A 19573-nucleotide genomic window follows, 5' to 3' on the forward strand; every position below is an offset into this window, starting at 1 on the left:
AACAGCTTGATCGAGGGGGATATCCCCCCGCTTCAAGTTGGCGTAGGGAGACAAGTTTCTCGACAATTGACTACTTGTTATTGTCTGGGCCTCTGTTTATGTGTTATTCTCAATTTACTATTACAAATGGGTCCCCCAGTGATCACAAAGTATTGGAAGCAGTTTTTAGCATAAAACTAGATGGAGCGACCCAGTGATATGATGAAAATTTGTTTGTGAACAAAGAGGGGTGTGGGGGGGAACAGAGTCTCGAGATTTAAAAACAGTTGTCGAGTGCTGACTGATCGGTTGGGACGGGTAATAGAATCCATGTCAAATAGTCCACCCCATGTTTTTGTGGACTTTCTTTGGGTTATCCATCCCCGGGATAATTTATTGGTTGTTGTCCCAGTTAAACATCTGCATCAGTTTGACAAACAAACTTAGGAACACAAAGAGAGCCGAGACAAGCAATAAGAAAGTCCAAGTGGGGGGGAAGGAACCCACAAATAGTGAATAGTGAGGTTAAAACTATAAAAAATATCTACAGGAACTGGTCCAGAGCTCACCAGTTCCAACATTCACAACTTGAAGGAGAAATCATGCTAAGGGCCATTTGCCAAAATAACTCCTGTAATTTTTGATCTTTAGTGGGATCCTTTGGTAAACTGCATAATTCTGTACAGGATGGAATAATTCAAGAACAGGTCTGGGTTGAACATTTCTCTGGGCTTTCTAGGTGCTTTTCTTTATACGGAAGATGACAAAGGGCTTAATAATGACGTCTTCGACCTCCAGAGCCCCAGGTCTCAATGGTCTGAGCGATAATTTTTAAGGCAGACCCAGACACTTGGGCCCGGGTTTTGACAGCCTTATTTAAAGGCATCATAAATTCTAAAGAAAAACCCCAGCTCCTTGAAGAGGGCGGTTGTCATATCTATTTTTAAGAAAGGAGACCAACTGGACCCTAAAAACTACCGTCCAATATCGTTATTGGCCGCTGATGGGAAAATCTTTGCGGGGTTAGTCCTCAGAGATTTGGAAACTTGGGCATAATCTCAAGACACCAAACAGGCATTAGGAGAGGTCTGTCAACATCTCTAAAAAGCCTGGTCCTAAATACTATCAGTAGTGAAGCCTTCTCTAGGGGTGGTCAGCCTTTGTTTGGGTCATGGATTGACTTGGCCCAAGTTTTTGATACCATCAATCGGGACTGCCTCTGTGCCAAACAGAGAATGGGGTATCTCTGAATCCCTATTGGCAATTGTGATTGAACTACACAAAAATACTGACATGCAGATCAGATTGAATAGATCAGGGAACCTCTCCAAATCAATCACAATATCCAGGGGTGTTAGACAGGGTTGCTAACCAGCCCCGCTTTTGTTTATTTTGTATCTGGCTGACCTGGTGAAATGGCAACCGGAATCATCATTGGCCAGACCGAAACTAGGCTCCACCACCATTAGTTGGCTGGCCTATGCTGATGAGATTGTGTTATTGGACAGAACCCCAGCTGGCCTGCAGAGGCTGCTTGTAGCATTTCAGTTGTATGCTGAGGTGAATGGTCTTAAGCCTAACCCAGAGAAATCTAGAATCATGATCTTTAAACATCCTCAGAAGATAATTAAGCCTTTCATTTGGTGCTTGGACAATCAAATAATTCCTTTGGTGAAGGAGATGAAGTACCTGGGCTCGGTAGTTAGAGATTTCCCAAATAAGGGGTTGTCTACCTCCAGGCTGGATGCTAAGATTTGCAATCCGGTTCTTCTACAAATGCTGCAAGTTCTCTATGATTCTGTTAATCAAGTATTACATTGGTAAGATCATTACGGCTCTGATTTACAGCCTAGAGACTAACCCCCAATCATATATCATAGATTGGGAGAGGCTGGAGGGAAATCTTTGACAACATGTTTTGAGTCTGCCTAATTGGTGCACATAGCATGCCTGAGATATGAGCTGGGTCTGAAATCACTATGGGCTTGCCTTGAATTGAGTTGGATTTCTCAGTTCAGGTTGATCACATCCCCTCCCCCGCCCTAGCTCACTCTATGAAGATCTCCTGGTAACATGGAGGGGTTTGTCTAATCAATATCTGAATAACTTGGAAAAGATGTGTTAGCATCTTGGATGAAGCAGTTTGTATGGGCACCATCTTGATTCATAATCCTGATAAGGCTAAAGAGTTAATGAAAAGAATGGACTGGATAAGAACAATTGAGCAATTGAGAAAATCCCGGTTGTGTGCCTCTTTAACTTTGATGGATAAATATAGGTCTACGCTACCCACATACTTGAGTACATTTCCCAATCCAGTCATGAGAGTCTCATTTTTGAGATTTAGGTTAAACCTTTTACCAAGTTTGGAGATTAAGAATATTAGAGACCCTATTGGGACTCCCAGTTCGGATTGCCAAAAATGTGGTGGTTCAGTTACTCAGACTCCGACATCTGTTGAGTGACGGTCCCAGGACCTGGGAGATGAGGGCCCCAAGGCTGGAGCATTTCACTCTTCGGGGGTGGTGGCTGGAAACAGATATTTTTTGGAGCAGATTGGCTTCAGGCAATGAAATCTTAACATCAGAAGATGTTAAGTTATTGAGGGAGCAGAATCTGTTGGCATCACTTATCCAATAGACTTCATTTACCTATGCTTTCTATTCTTTTGTGATTGGGGTCGGGGGGGGTTGTTTGTGTCTTCCTCTCTATTTGCTTATTTGTGTTTTTTTTCTTTTAATTTTATTTCTGAATCGCTATTGTGGATACATGTGTTTCTTGAAGAGGTTGGACTGTTTGTTTCTTCTACGGTTTTTGTCTGCAAATTTTAAGATGTTTCGTGAAAAGTCCATTTTAAATTTTTGTATTGACTATATCACAATAACAAAACAAAAAAAAGAAATCCACACCGCCTTCCTTGCTGGTACCAGAAAGGTAGGAGTCCCTTTGATTCTTCCCACTCCAGTGACCTATACAGAATTAGCTGTTGCAAAGAGACCAAGGTCATACGTGATTATCCCTACACCAGTGACGCATGTAAAGCCACCCATTTCTCCAAGTGTTCCTATGATTCCCCCTGTAGGATGGTCAATTTTTTATATACTCCATGACCATTATGTACAAGCTCATTTGGCAAGAAAGATCTAAGAGAAGTGCGAGGGAAGATGAGTATGAGTTAAATAATTATCTAGATAGTACAGCACATTTGGGGAACAACATGCAGTATCAACACATGAAGGAGGTAGGAAAAAGAACCTCTGTGGAGGATTGCTGTGTATGTACTCTCCTACCTTATCCTATGGGGAAGTGCAACATATTCACAGCTATAGAAATAGAATTAGATGTCCAGACATCTCATTGCCTGACTCACCTTGCACTCTGCCAGACAAGAGGTCAATTCCAGGGTCGAACAGCATCCTTGGTATGGGTGACGAAATGGTCAGCTTCAGAAGATGATTATGTTCAACATTTAAAGACAAGAGAAGATCACACACCAGAGTTCATGTGATAAGATAGGAGCAGCCTGGAATTAAGGGAGCAGGAATCAGATGGGAGATAAATAAGAAGCTCAATTGCCAAAACTGATAAAGATATACGAAGATGTAAGGAGAGAGGACAGATGCAGATCTGGGGAACAGTACTTTCTCCAGATGGCTGGGAAGAAGGCATAGTCATATGCAGAGCTGTGGCAGTAATGGGACATCACAAACTAGTTATTGATCATGTAGAAAAAGGATGCAAATGTCTATGGCCGAAGCTTGCAAAGTTGCTGACATGGGTCGAAGACAAAGGAGGCCCGTTGTAGATAGTGCCTATGGCTAGTGCAGAGCTATGCTTCAGAAACAATGGCAATCAGTAGTGCGGTCGAATCTTCGATGTAGGATGGAACACTAGTGATAATAGACCACTGCTCGGCCTGTGGATCCAGAGCATACATGAAGCTGGATAGAGATTGGGGACGACTATGTTCTATAGTGATTGTTCATGTTCCAGCTTTGGTGATACCGAAGAGTGACCTGAACATTGGAGAATTTCCAAAAGCATATGCTCACCTGAGAAAGAGGTCAGTTGGATTTCTCAATCTAACAAGAAGGGATAACTTTCTCAGCTATATCGATAGAAGCTTTTAATGACATTCTTTATGAACACAAGTTGTTCAGTCAGACTTCACCGATATTCACAACAATCTTCATGCCCGGGATGCAGACGATGGCAAATGCCAGATGGTTACAGATAGCCAGATGGGAGCTTCTGCAGACTATCAACACTACCATAATGGGATTCAATGCTATCAAGGAAGAGCTGAGAACCATAAGACTGATGACTCTTCAGAATAGATATGTCCTGGATGGGATTACAACTATGGATGGAGGTGTTTGTGCAAAATCAGAGAATCATGTTGCACATTCATACCTTCTCACGATGTAAAGAATGGGACCTTGACAGAGGCCATAACAATGCTCATGAACTTGCATGTCAAGATGGAAGATGAAGTGGAAGACATTGCTGAGGACAGCTGGTTTGCACAAATCTTCTCATGGGTTCCACAATGGATGGCGAATAACCAAGTTTCTTGGAGCATTGTTGGTGATGATCATGTTTGGATTCTGCGTGATCAGAATAATAATCACACAGTGCAAGAAGACAGCAAAGAAAGCAACAGGAATGAAGATCATGATTGATGTCGAGTCAGGGTTTGGACCCAAAGAGCTGACAGATGAAGAAATCAGAGACTATGTAAAAGCTAGTATTCATGCACCTGAGGGAACAAAGTTCCTTTATCCGAGAAACCACAAGTAGTATGTGGGAAATGATCTACTGCACCCTGAATGGACAAATTAGTCTTATGACCTGGAGTGTTGATGCACATGTGAAATCAGCAGGATGTCTGAAAGGAGTAATTAAGATATGTACTTCAAAGAAGCACTTCATCAGACGAGGATGTCTAGATGTGAAGACTGATGAGTGTGGTTGATAAATCCACCAGGGGGGGGGGGTAGTACCTCTACCGGAAGTCCCACCCCCATTCTGCCTATATGTTGGCAGCCGGAAATTACAACATGCGCAGAGCCATTAATGGTACCTATAAAGCAAAGAGTCCTTAAAACGAGATATTCATTGAGAAAACCCTGTATGACGTATCTGCAGAGAAATGACTGTCTTCTTAAGGAAGTTCCAGGAAGGAGTGTGAAGATTAATCAAAGAAGACTGGTGATGTCACATGAAGCAGAAATCATGCACCCAGAAGAGATGCCAATAAAGAAATAATCTAGACCTTATAGAAGCTGATGGCGAAGTAAAGAATAGAGCAAGGTTATGTGTAGAAATAAAGATTGCATGTGCAAAGAAGCACTGAAGAAAACGCAAAGCCTTTTCATAGATGTACAGATGCAGTAACGCAAGTAGACGAAGTAACCATAAGGCTGCCTATACGTAGTGAATAGACTGCAGGTGGTGGCGCATATATATATATATGTATAGAATCTGGATTTTCCACACTGCATTTTAGCAAATTTGGACCCTGCGAATGAAAGGGCTGAAAGTGTGGCGCAGCAGAATAAAACAGCTGAAGGCGAAGGAAGATTCGAGAAGGCTTGCCTGACCCAGTGTCTAGAGTCACGGCCAGCCAAGAACCTGGTTATATACTCGAGAAGATGCAATGAATGTGAGAAGTGAGATGAGCTCCTGTTTGAGGTGTAATGGAAAAAACACTAGAAGTGCCAGGTTTTATTAATTTAATAGTATTAAATGCAACGGAGGAGCTCAAAACGTGGTCTCCAGTCACATGGCCAGATGAAAATAGAATTTGGGGCAAGCTACACCGAGACCAGAAGATCAGGCCATTTTTATTCTCAGGCACAGCGAGCCGTTGCAAGGCCGAGTTCAAAGACTTAATTGACTGGCAGACAGCAGGAATGATGACAGATGTTGGGCTAATTGGGTGGGAAGGCATGACCAGGCCAGCCCCCCACCCCCACCCAGCACCTGGGGTACCAGCTTGCATGCTGCTAGCGAGTGGAATATTCCAGAAGGGTACAAGAGTGCCAACCAATTGAAGAGGGCTTCATAGCAAGGAGCCCTATAGTTTGAGAAGCCGATAGAACTTTGTATTAGTCGGACACGGAAGATGACTTGCACTTGGGATGGGATGTGTTGTCCACCTGCCCTTAGATGTTCCCTTTAAGCCCATCACATCCCCTAGGTGGTTTTCTTGTTTTGCCATGTAATATGATGTCACTTATGATGAATGTTTAGTATAAAGCTGTGTTTTTTCCATGTAATGCTTCTAAAGAAACTCTTGAGAGAGAATACTGTGTGGCGTCCGTTGATGCCCATTGTACTCCCTGTTTTAACAAGTGTAATTCAAACAGTCGTGTTTTTGCCAAACTTCCTGAGTCGGTCTGATTATTAATGTATGAGTAAGATCTGCATCCCCATCCATCTCAGATACTGTTACCTCATTTTTAAGGGTTCACCCACACCCAAATGATAACCCAACTCTTAGCTTTGGGCTAGGCATCACCTGTGGAGAAATTACAACAGGGTTTTGTGGTGGACTTACACGGCTGTGAACTTGGTTGCACAGCAGACAGCTCTACAACTCTGCAAACATGCCATATCTGGGTCGGTCACCATTTTGCAATGAACACACTTGACACCCACTTGACTTCTGGCCCGCCCAATGCTGGGACTGTTAATGTGTCTAGGAAACGTAGAGGTAGTCTATCAGATGCGACTGTTTCCTCCTACACTTCGGATCAGGCAGGTTCGGTGAACACATCTGCTCTTTTATATGAAATGGTCATCTGAGTCCCACAATGGAGATGGGCAAGCACCTCTGGCTCCTGTTTTATTTGACCTCTCTATTGCTTACTCTTCTTGGACCATAATGTTTGTCTGGAGCATAGGACAGCCCTGAAGGACTGGGATTGCCTGAATATCACTTCCAGGACAACTTCACAGAGACAGTTGCAGTTACTGGCCACCAGTTCCCTGGAGCAATCCCTTAGCCTCCAGCATGGGTTTGTGAAAGATAACATATGCATAAATGTTGACTCTATAATGATTTCCTATTCATTAAACAAAACACTTCAACAAAATGCTGGGAAACACTGGACCATTGCTTAATTAAATGTTATCAGTTTATATGAAAGAATACCTCATTGTTAAAAGAATTGCTCTATTCATTTACATAGCCTCACTAAATTAGAAGCACTCTGCAAATATAATCCAGCAAATGACATCGTTTCTTGTCGCAAAAAGGAAAGGACCAGAAAACAAGCCATCTCTGCCTGCACCCCAAGACTATGGTACCTGCTCCCAGTCAGCATCAGACTCACCCCCACATTTGTACGGTTCAGAAAAGAACAAGACCCGCTTCTTCAAGGAGTCTCTCATCCTCAAACCTTAGGCCATCACGTTGCCCTCCGACTTGCTAGACGCCGTCCGCCTCTCTCCTCCCCGCCACCCTGAACAGCTGTATCCCTCTGTATCCTAGCCCCTGCTGTAGATCTGTTCAGTTACCTCTGAAAAGCACTGTTATGTATCTGTACTGTTGAATACTTCTGTAAAGTGCTCTGATGTGCACCTGTACTGATGTATACCTCTGTAAAGCACTCCATTGCTTCTCGAAGCTAGGTCCGGGTTCAATAAATACCATGATGATGATGATATTTGCAATTCTGCCAGAACGTGTAAATCAGCAACTCAAAAAAGTGTTACACTAGCCTTTCTAGAAGCTCTTAAACCAGAAATCTTTTTTCAGCTAAAAGACATTTCTTGAGAGTTTGAAAGTATCATTCTTGCAATAAAATAACAGATTATGCATTGACAATGAAGACATTTACAAAACAATATTAAAGGCTGGTGTATCTTATGTTCTAGTAAAAATGTGTGTTTACAGCCACCTTCCTCTCTAGCTGGAATGTATGGATTGCTAGTCCTGGTGGCACCTCAGACATTTCTACTGCTTCGACGACAATAATCGGTCTTGTACTAGCATCTGATTTGTGGTGTACATTTACTGTCCATAAAGGTCCTGGCTGCTCTTGATGTAAAACATACAAACATCACTCTTTTGAAAGTGACAACTCAATTGGATTTTGAGTAGAAAAGGGGAGACACTGAATCATGGTCTCACAAAAAGGGGTCAACCATAAAATCCTGGCTCTACATTTAACCCATACGTACAGCTGAGCTTCCCCCTAACCTTGGTCTGTGACACTTCCTCACAATGTGTCCCCTTTGCCCACAGTGAAAACATATGCCCTGCTGGCAAGGGACCCTACACAATTCCAGATTGCATGGCCTTATTCTGTCGGCTGAAATTGCATTTTCAATCTTGATAACCTGACAATGTTCCTTTTTTTTTCTTCGTTTGGTCAGAAAACTGCTGCTCTATTTGTAGAACTGTTGATATCGGTACAGCTCCCCTTTGCATTAAAACATATTACCAGAGATTAAGTATATTTGACCTCACCATTCCATCCATGTTACAAGGTAGATAGCTGGACCCTTGAGACCAATACAAAAATCTGTCGTTTTTTTAATTAGCCCAATGGTGGATGCATCAGCCAATGCGATTGTTCAGAATCCAGGCAATATCTGCGGTAATAGGCCTGCACACTAAGCAGTCAGAAGGATGTTCTAATCCGCACATTTTCCCAAATTAAGAGAAAATGTACTGTTCATACATTCCCTCTCATTCTCTGCCGTTCCAATTCAGTCACTCATCATGAATATAAAAGTTATTTTTCATTTGACCCCTTTTGTGTTTTCATGGTAGCCATGTTGAATTGAGGTTCTGTTTATGAAACGTAGCTTGCAAGTGAGTTTTTTGTTATAAATGTGATCATCTGTGGTGGTATTGATCACAAGGTTATCCTTGTTTGTGAATTTTACCAGATGTTAACTGCACCACAGTTCTTGGAAGAGGCCCTCACGATTAACTTGGACTGCTGTGAAGTTATCATCCGTGCAATCCACAGCCTCAGTTCATGTTCCTGAAGTGTGGTTCCCAGAGACTTTTGATCCTTGAACCTTTCCAATGAACATTCTGTGATGAATCCGGAGGTATCATTACTGCTTTAGATGAGGAAGCCCCTTCTCATGAGGCCGGGGAGGTGAGGTCACTACCAGATAGTTCCCCTGGGGGTGGTACTCAGCAGGAGGATCTCATGGGGAAGGAGGACCCCACAGAGTAGTGTCCATTCTGGGAGAACGTAGTACCCCTTTGGCCTTTCGTCAAAAATCCTCCAATTTCACACCACCTGATGCCCCCATGTTTTTTTTGTAGCATATCCCAGCTTAGAACTACTGGAACGAGGAGGAGCCACGAGTAATGGATATATGATATGAGGCATTTATAACGCACCTGTACACAAGTGTTTCTAGGCACAACAAGACAAGGGGCCTCATTACGACCCTGGCGGATGGACCATGGTGCTAATAGCACAATGGTCCATGCCGGTAACTCTCCGACTCCGCCATGGCGGAATGGGGAATTAAGACCCCATTCCGAGGTTGGCGGAGTGGTAATTCCCCCTTCCGCCATGGCCCTTCCCCATTCTCATTTTTGCCCATAGGGCATAATGGGAATGGGGAAGGCGCTAAGTACGGTGCCGCAAATTGCGGCACCGTACTTAGCACCAAGGTCCCTTTGCGGCATGGTTTTTAACGCCTGCAAAAAGCAGGCGTTAAAATCAACATCCCGCAAAGGTACCTTGTAATCAGGCGTTAAGGGTCGGCGCCGTTTATGGCGCCGTAAAACCCTTAACGCCTGACTCGTAATGAGGCCCAAGGAGAGATAAATAGAGGACAAAATGATGACCTTACTAGGCTTTGTGTCCTTCAGATCGTGCAAGTGCGGGGACGAGGGAAAGTGAGAAGTGCCAGGGCGGAGGGGAAAGGGAAGTGCAGTTAAATCACAAGTGCAGCCAGCAGGTGGCTCATAAGTGCAGAGAGAAGGGACTGTAGGGTTGCAGATACAGACCCTTAACAGCTGGGGAGGAGCCTGGAGGCAGTGTGAAGGCAGCTGGACATGCAGGAGCCTGTGCCCGAGTTTAGAAGTCACCAGGTGAACAGTGCGTAGAGCAGTCTGGTGCATCACTGACAAGAATGAACACACATGCAAGAGTCTTTTGGATGATTCTATTCGATAGTGGTCATTCAAAAGCAGAAAGGGAAGAGGGCTATGGTATCTTTGTTTCTGGCTCGGCATAGGCCAATAGTCTGGCATCTTACGCGCAGACCAGCAGAGTAGAAAGGCAGATGGTGTCCCGGGAGGAGGCGCACTCGCGGAAGGCCTGCAAAGCAGAAGATAGACCGGAGATGGGGGAAGGATACCCATCAGTGACGGAGGCCAGGCAGAGAAGCTACCACAGAAGGGACTTGCGGACGACCGAGGTAGGCCCCGGTGAGCCAGAGATGTGGCCGAAGGTGCTGGGAGACCTGAAAACAACCAGAAGGTGAAGGCGTAGACCCTACAGGTACTAGGGTGGCTAGATCCAGGGTTGGGGACACCCAGAGGGTGCAGAAAGCCCACAACACAGAAGGAATCTTCAAAGGGGCAGAGACACAAAGGGAAGGAGGTCTGGGACCCATATTCAGAAAGAATACCCCATATAGTAACAGAGAAATATGAATTGTGCATATACAAGTAGTACTCACAGACTTTGGCAGGGGAGTTAACCAAGGTTGTGGCTTGAAGAGAGATCAGATAAAGAGAACTCATGAGAGCAATCAAGTGAAGGGGGTCTGGGACCCATGTTAGGGAAATGCACCCTGAACAGTAATGAAGAAGAATACAAAGTTTACAAGTATAAGTGGCACTCTGAGATCTTGACAGGAGAGTAAACCAAGGACATGGGTAAATAGTGAAAACAGAGCGGTGGGAACGTGGAGTACTCTACTTGGCAGGAAGGGGGTACTGTGAACAGGGTCTGGGACCAACCGCAATTGAGAGGAAGACCAGCACAGACTGGGAGAACCAGGCTAGTCTTCCTTGTTCCAGTACCTGGGAGCCGGGTCAGCTTACAAAGGGTCTGGGACCCTCAAGACGGCATGGTAAAGGTGTCCAAGAAATCCTTCCTTGTCACAGGGCCTGGGAGTCAGTCCTGCCAAATAAAGAGAAGGACCTATCTTGACCACTCAAGACACAGATCATTTTGGATTAAGTTGGAAAGGCTCTGGATAAAGGGAATCAGCCCCTTGAGTCTTGAGGAACATTTACTGGCTTTTCAACACCATTTTGGAACTTTTGTTTTGAACTACAAAGTTGGACTGCAGGCTGACAGTCCAGAGACAGTCCCTTTTCACCTTACATTGAGTTTAGCTTGTGAGGGATGGATTAGGGTTTGGACACAGGAAGGCAAACTTTACTTTGGACATTCTAACACTGACCGTTTCATTAGCTAGCTTTGGTGAGGCTGGAAAAACCTCTTAGAGGTAGGAGCGAGATTTGTTATTGATAAAAATCTTTGCCAATCAACACATCACCCTCATGTCCGGGTCTTACGCCTATACCCTCAATTCATAGATGTTTTGCAATAGGGAGAGCATTGGGACACACAAAATTAGGAGCTAGAAGTAAACAGCTGTATCTCTTTGGCGAAGAGTCCATGGATCACTTCCTGTTAAGTATTGCATATTAACTTGGAAGTATTCTTGATTTGAGCCTACTATGGAGACTATGCTGCCAGAGCAGTTAGCAACATTTTTTCCCCCTTTCATTTCAGGGAGGCCTTCTTTAAAGACGAGGGCCAACCATAGCAATTAAGTAATTCGATCTAGAAATATAAATCTAGGGGGAGCCTTCCATCCCGAGCATGCCTGTACCATCATTTCCTTTTTGCTCTACCTCTAATAGGGTCTTGAATGCCATGATGGTGGTCCACTTCAAATGGCTGAACTGCTGAAGCCGTAAATAATTAAGCCTGGACTGTCGATGGCAATAAATTCAATCAGTGAGGTGGCTCCATGTCAAATCGACTAAGAGCATTCTGTTTCACACAGATACTGAAGAGAAAATTTGCAATATGGAAATAGGTTTGGTGTGAACTAAACAATGCTTAGTAATTCCTACAGCACATTGCCGTCAAATAAACAAATTACAACATTTCTGATTATTGAACATCTTTTAGTTTATAAAGTGTCACTTCACATAAATTGTAAAATAATTCAGTCTTTTTCTTAGAATCAGATAAAAAAAATTGCAGCATAGCACAGCTTCTCTCTGTGCCTACATTGTGGTTGAAATCGCTTTATGTAAGTTAGTGACGAAGGGAGCTTTGTCAGCCAGAATTCAATTAAGGCATTCATTTACATTAGAATTTTTTTTGGTTCTAATAAACAAATAAAATACAAATAGAACATACACAAATGTATCATGTTGGTCAAAATTGCTACTGTTTCAATCAACTTTATTTCTTTTTATAAATGAGCACGGTACAGAAATAATAAAATTAAAAAAAAATACGGTACCATTGTTACAGTGCTAGATTTATTGGCAATGTCAATATTTTTCAATCGTTTAGTTTATTTTATGTTTTGGCCATCGATTTTAAACAAAAATAAAAGACAGTTAAACAAGGTTGAACAGACGCTTTGAAGCATTTAAATACTAAACTCTAGGATAGAGTTACGTTCATACAAAAAAGACTTGCTTAAGATAGGTTTCCTAATAAAAATATTTACATGCAGTTTTCACTTTCTTCATATTGGGTGATAATAAATTTCCCTACGATTTGTCTACTGCTAAAGAATTTGATTTTCTCCTGACGTGACCCAGGCCTGGAAGGACTTTGAGATGATTGGAATTTTATTTTCCTTCCATTCTGTTGTAGAGTCTTCCGGGAAGCCACCATTTCGTTGAGTAAATCAATGTCTTTCCCCCCAAATTTCTTTATACAAGATTATATTTACAGTGTAAAGCAGCGGATTCGGTGAACGCACAGTTCGGGGCAGAACTGCAGTGATTAGAGACCTGTAGATGGTTTCTAAAATTAGGGGCACCAGTTGGGAGGGGAATGTTGTTAGAAATGTCCATTGATAAGCGATCCTTCGCCACCCTTCCAAAGAGGCAGAAGGGAAGCAGCGCTTGAGGAATGACTTAAAACTAGGGCACAAAATGCCCAATATGTCCAGGGACAGTCTAATTTTGGACCCAGAAATGTTAAAGCGCAAGGAAAAAACAATCAGTCGACTCCAAAATAGGTCTATGGGATTTAATAAACATCCTTCAAAAATATTAAAAATGACATTCAAAAAGCATCGGATCAATGCGTGATCAACTTAGAACTCCCACCCACCTACTCCCTAATAAAACATCAGTAAAAGAAGGATTTGCGTTGCATGTGGTCCGGATAGTGTCGACATTTTGCTGACATGTGATGCATAACTGGGCAATGACCAGTAGTTATAGTGAAAGAATAGCCCAGGATCCTCAGTCTGTATTTTACCCTGAAATTCAGAAGCAAATTGAAAAAATTGACAACTAAAAGGATGGGGGGGAAGAAAGACCAAAACATTAGAAAGCACATTTTTTTAAAGGCATGTAAAAATGAGACGGGTATCCAATTACACTTTTGAACAGAAAGGTTAACTTTCACGTCGACATCAAAACAAGTCTCCAAACTGTTGTCGTGCATTTCCAGCCAGCTGTTTCGTTAATACAATGAACACAGAAAGTGCAGTCCCAGCCTTTGAAACCTAGAAGTGCAGAAAGGAGGCTGTGTGCAAGATGATCCAAGTCGCGGTTCTTTGGGGCGACAAACTCAATACATGATTTTTTTAAATAATGGGACGTAAACAGCTCTTCTAAAACTGGAGGATTTTTCCACAACGAGGGTCATCAGCCAAGGTCCTTGAAGTTTGCACACCAGCTTGCTGCTCGGGTTTGAGCAGTCCAGTAATCTGAACGTGCAAATGGGCCCAATATTTATGTTAATGGCTTGGAAGCTTTCATCTATGTGCCATTCATTCTGGATATCCCAAGACCAGGCTGGCTTTGAAGCCCAGGAGTGCTCGGAATAACAACCAGGTTGCCCATCTCCATCGGCCAATGGGACTCTGTTGTTTTAGGTCAGGGGTACAGTTGTTGCTTTGCCTTCCAATTTAGGTGTCTTTCCCTGGAATATGTCCGTTTGGCTGCATGACATGTGAGAACAAATGAAGTAAGCATTCTATTTAAAGCGTAGAGGGAGGTTGCAACTAGACCTTGGAATTGGTCAACTGTCCAGGTTGCCCATCAAAAGGAGGGGAAGGCGCTGTCGATTGCACCATCAAGCAGATGTTGCCTGTGCTGCAGGTGGTGTCGGCTGCAGAAAAAACATTCTTCACTCATTACGAGTTCAGCGGTAACCCTGCCGGTGGGTTGCCGCCAGACTAGTCATATTTTACTGTTACCTGACTTCCTGGTGCCGCCGGAAGATTACAAGTCCGGCGGCCCGGGGGAAGTCAGGCGCCATTAAAATATAAGTCCCCATTCACATAGAGGCCTTGAGGACTCTATGGGAGTGGGGACTCAGAAGCAGCGGCAATGTTTTTAACTGTCTTTAACAGTGGCGGCGCGACCGTGAAGGATCTGCCTACCATGGACGCTGTGCCGGGCAGGGTCAGACCTGTCGGGCACCGCAGCCATGGCAGGCAGACATGTAGTTTGCCAGTCTAGAAAGAAGGGTCCCAGTGGGCTTATTTATAATGTCTTCTGGGGTAGTGAAAGATTATTGGTGCTTCAAAGTACCGCCGATTTTGGGTCAGCTACAAGACCTGCCCTAGAATCCCCCAGTCTGTTTTACACCCATAGGTTCATGAAAAACAAAAACTTTCCATTAGTTTTATATTTAGCAAATATTTATCCACATTTCCCCCTGGAGTAAGTTTTTGCAGACTACAAACAATATTGAATGCCCATCTAGGAATGAAGAGTTGTGCTTCATAAAATGGTAGGTTGAAATACAAATATTTTGGCAGTTGAAGCAAAGACATGGGACCATGTCTATATATGCTTCGGCACAACCATTGTGCCTGTTCAGAACATATAATATGAGACGAGTGATTTTTGAGTAAGGGACAATCTACCACTTTGAAATCGCCCATATATGTGCCCATCCCCGAGTGATTTCATAGGGATCTTTCAAAAGTTGGGAATATTTCAGGACAGCTATAGGTTTACAATTTTGTGAAACTTACATTTAAGAGAACTTTTGCCTTAATGCAGTTAAAGGGGAATTTCATGCCAATGACAACCTCTTCAGAATAGGCAATCACGGTCCATAAGGATAGCGCCTAATGAAATTCTATGGGAGGAAAAGCTCATTTGTATCAATGTACATGTTCCCCCATTCCTCAAACATTTCTTTTTATGTTCCACTAAGATAAGCATATCTTAACTTATATCGCACCTCATTAAATCTCTATGCAACAGTGACTAAAGCCTCTCCATGCCCCCTTTTAAAAAAAAATAATAATAATTTGAGCAATGACTGAATAATGAGATGCACAAAGTATTTCTCCATAGGCAAACAAATATTTAAATTAGTTTTCAACTTGTACATTTAAGCAGCTTTTGGTCAGAGGGGGTGTCTTCAAGCACTGGGGGATAGCGCTGGGGCAACATACTTGTCTTGGAAACAAGCTCGCTCCGAGCAGCACAGGTTCGATTACAGTAGTGTTCCGAAGCTTGGACTCCGGCATGAAGCGAGTTAAAAAAACAAAAACAATTAACACGCCACTTGTTTGGACTGGGTTCTAAAGTCCAGAGACAATATAGACAGCAATACATATCCCTCAGCGTTCACGAGATTGTGTGCACATTTATCCTCCTGGCAGTTTCAGGATCTTCATATGGTGTTGGTTTGGGATGTGATAAGTCAACGGGTGCTCTCGGTCAAGGTGAAACTTCACCAGTCTGTACCTTTCTGAGCCTTCGTTTCTGGGCCCATTGATGGTGTATGGCTGTGTTGTGGTTGTTGCACACCCTCCCATGTTCTATACATGAAGAGATGGATTTGATTTGAATGCGCTGGCTGATTATAGCGCGTTAATAGGTTCCCCCCCCATGCCCCATACTTAACTCCATTTTATGACTTGCAGTTGCAGCTCACAAACCATACATGTGTGCCATTTCCACTTTAAAACATTCCAAAGGCGACCCCCATTCGTTTTTCACCACTGTGGAACTCTTTCTATGCCCTATGCTGGATGCAACAATTCACAGACTGCATGGAAAACCAGAGGAACAATATTTTTAGGATATGTCTTTAGCCCGTGCCAGAGCTGAGGTTGGGAAAGGCTTGAATCAATTTCAAAATTAAGAGCAATCACAAAAATGTAACTTGTACAATGTTTTCTGTAAAAACAAATCGTGTGTTTGGCTCAAACTACATAACCCTCTGGGAAGAGGGCAAGACTAGGAGAAATAAGGATAAGAGAGAGTAAGAGTTAGGGGGTTTCAGAGAGGAACAAAAAGGAAGGAGAATTGTGATGTGGCATGATGGAATAATGGATCATGTGGGTATGAGATCTGGCCTGTGAGGCAAGGAAGGATCTAAGAGTGCTGCAAATTTAAGATCCAAGATATCCTGTTCCAGATTATGGGGTGGCGAGGCAATGACACGGCTACTTCTAAAGTAACAACATGCTAACAAACACCATTTGGATGTTCTACAATCCCACAGTTTATGTGGGAAGTACATCATGATAAAATGCATTGTTGCCACCCTGTCACCTCCATCTGGTGGGGAGCTAGCACCAAAGTACAGTGAGCTTGCCTACAAAAGCTGAACGGTGGAGTTTCCATGAGAATTGTGGCGACAAAGCAAAGAGCAAAAGTTGCAAGGACATTTCCAAGTCAACGATTCATACAAGTGAAACATCACATCTGGGAAATATCATCACTGCACTGGTACATTTTGTTGTGCTTTATCTGCAAGGCTTGACACGAATGAGACGACAATGCCATTTTCCTCACTCCAAACAGCTGCGAGGTTCTGGGCAAGCACGGCTCCTTTGACTTCCGCAAGTGGGCCAAAGTCGTACCAACTGCATTGTAGAGAGCAAGGAGCCCTGGTGCAGTGTTTCATTGATTCAGTACTAAATCCATCATCCCCTCTCGCCGCCGTGCAGCCTCAGTGAATGTGGTGCACCAGATTGCGCCATGCCGTGGAATAGGTACTGCTTGTTCCATCAATTAAAAAAAAAATATATGATTGTTAACTGACTCACAGTCTGATCAGAAACAAATGATAATTAAAAAATGTAAAAGGAAGGAATATGAACATTTAAAAAAAAAATTATAGAAAGGAAAGTGTGTGAGAGGGAGCGAGAGGAGGCACTCAAGGCTGGTTCGGAGTCTATGCATAAAACTCCTCCTGCTTTTCAGGTTTTTGGTATGTGACGCTGGCCTGCTTTGGCTCGTCCAGTGTGTAGCTGCCCTCATCTTTTTTCTTCATCCGGTAGATCAGGAGCATGACAAGGAATGCAGCAAAAAGAGCACCCACCACTCCTCCGACGATCACCGCTGCATGGAGGGAGAAGAACATGGGGGTTATACTCCTTCATTCACAGGCTTTTCACTCGTTCTCTCAGTGCAAATAGGAGCATGCATATTTTTCAAATTAATGCTTTATCTTTGCATGCAGTTGTAGCAAAATGTGCTGGACTACTCATCTTAATTCAGATTTTTAAAGACTGGTATAGTGCTACATCAACAGCACAACATTATATTACACACACACACACACACACACACACATACACATACACACACACACACACACACACACACACCTGCTACAATACAAGCAACAGTAGTGCAAGCATTAATCATACCACAAGTACCCCCCAGCTCTTTCTGCCCGACCTTCTTGCTCCCTAACCCTAGGCTCACAACCATGTGGTTCTCTTTGATGGTGACGTAAACTGCAACATCTTTTTGCTACCACTGCCTCTGTGGTATCTCCACCCTCATTGCTCATAAAAATCGATTTCTGCTCATGCCTACTCCTTGGCCATACTCTCTACTCATTCCTCCCTCTAGCCAAAATCCTCAACTTTGCTACCTGCACTTTCTCCAAAATACCAGATCATTGCCTACTTCTACCCACCGACAAAATTTGAGTTGGCTTTCCATGCAGAACCACTCCCTTTTCAATCTCCTAGTTTACAAAGCTATCAATAGTCCTGCTTTTCAGTATCTGGCTGACTGCATCTCTTATTGCTTGCCATCTCGTTTCCACTTATACTTGTAAGCTCTACCTCTGTCCTCAACCAACTGTCCCATACCCCACCCATGCCTCCTCTTGCTTCCGCTCTTTCTACCTATTCACTCTGCTCCATTGGGACGCACTACCCATTACCATCGCAGCCAGCCCAACTGTGGATCTCTTCAGAAGCTTGGCTTAAATGCCACTTGCTTACCCCCTGGGTAATTTGTTTGGTAACTGGTCTATATCCACTTTGCTCACACCCTAATAAACTGGCTGATCATGTATTCTCATCTTTGTGCTACTTTACAGGCACCCTTCCGGGGAACGCCTCTGCCAACTCTATGTGGTGTTGTAACTCCTGTTCATCATTGACATCCCTTATTCAAATAGATACAAATACAAAACAATACAGTGCAGGCAGCTGCAGTTCTAAATGTCCCCATACACAGGTCAGGTATAGCACAGACATCTGGAGTGCCATCGTCCCCTCACACAAACAGACTAGCTCAAGATGAGTGTCAGCATTGCAAATATCCTTTACAACACAACACAGATAAAACATTAGTAGCAGCCATAAAATGTAGCACACAACATACCCCACAGCTAGCAACAGTGCAAGCTTCCTTAATATATTTACATGCATTCAAATACTCAAATACACACACACACACACACACACACACAACAATCGAAGCTGACCTTTGGCATGGAGATGTAGGTCGCTGCTCAGGTGCTGAACCCCAGGTGGGCACCTGGAGCTGCAGCTTTTCAATGCCACATTGCTCTGTTTTCACAAAGGAAAATGCAAGCTGTCAGATTCAGCCTGAGTCCGACGAGGCCACTGGAGTTGCTCATTTGCTCTCCACTCCCTCCCATTTATGTGAAGCTCAAGCTCCAAAAGCTGTCTGCAATCATAGAACCTTTGAGCATGTTATTTTAGAGGGTTGATTTCTTTCTCTTTTCAAATGCAGGCAGTGATCATCATCTCTATTGAGATCTAATGTTGGGGGGTGCAAACTCAGCCCCAGAGTGACAAAATGAGAGGTCATGCAAGGCCCCTCTTGTGAGAATGAAGCTGGCTGGGGTTGAGACCCATTGGAATATGCAGGTGAGTTCAAACATTTTTCCAACAGAAGGCCTAGTTAATGAACAAAAATGGGCCTCTTAACTTCATCAAAATGGACAGGTGCTCAAGTGAAGGAAAATGTGCCTCAGAACTGAAAACTGCTGGATGTGCCCAATACATTATAAATGACAGTTGTGGCTGAATATGCTGTTTGCATAAAATATGAAAAGCTACAATTTCACTTAAAGATACAGATAGCATGTGACATTGGCTTCAATGCAGTGCAAGACTGATCCAGAAATCTAAAGTGAAGCCATGCATC

General features: G+C 43.4%; 1 protein-coding gene across 1 annotated transcript in view; it reads right to left on the reverse strand.

Moving 5' to 3' along the window:
• Positions 1–12362: 12362 nt before the first annotated feature.
• SDC3 (syndecan 3) overlaps positions 12363–19573 on the reverse strand; it is a 677421-nt gene continuing 670210 nt past the window's right edge. Inside the window, exon 6 of the mRNA XM_069623022.1 lies at positions 12363–17497. Coding sequence (XP_069479123.1) covers positions 17331–17497 — 167 coding nt within the window. The 3' untranslated portion in view covers positions 12363–17330. The remainder of the gene's footprint in view (positions 17498–19573) is intronic.

Source organism: Ambystoma mexicanum, chromosome 11, assembly GCF_040938575.1.
Source record: "Ambystoma mexicanum isolate Mex_15411 chromosome 11, UKY_AmexF1_1, whole genome shotgun sequence".
Classification (NCBI taxonomy): Eukaryota; Metazoa; Chordata; class Amphibia; order Caudata; family Ambystomatidae; genus Ambystoma; species Ambystoma mexicanum.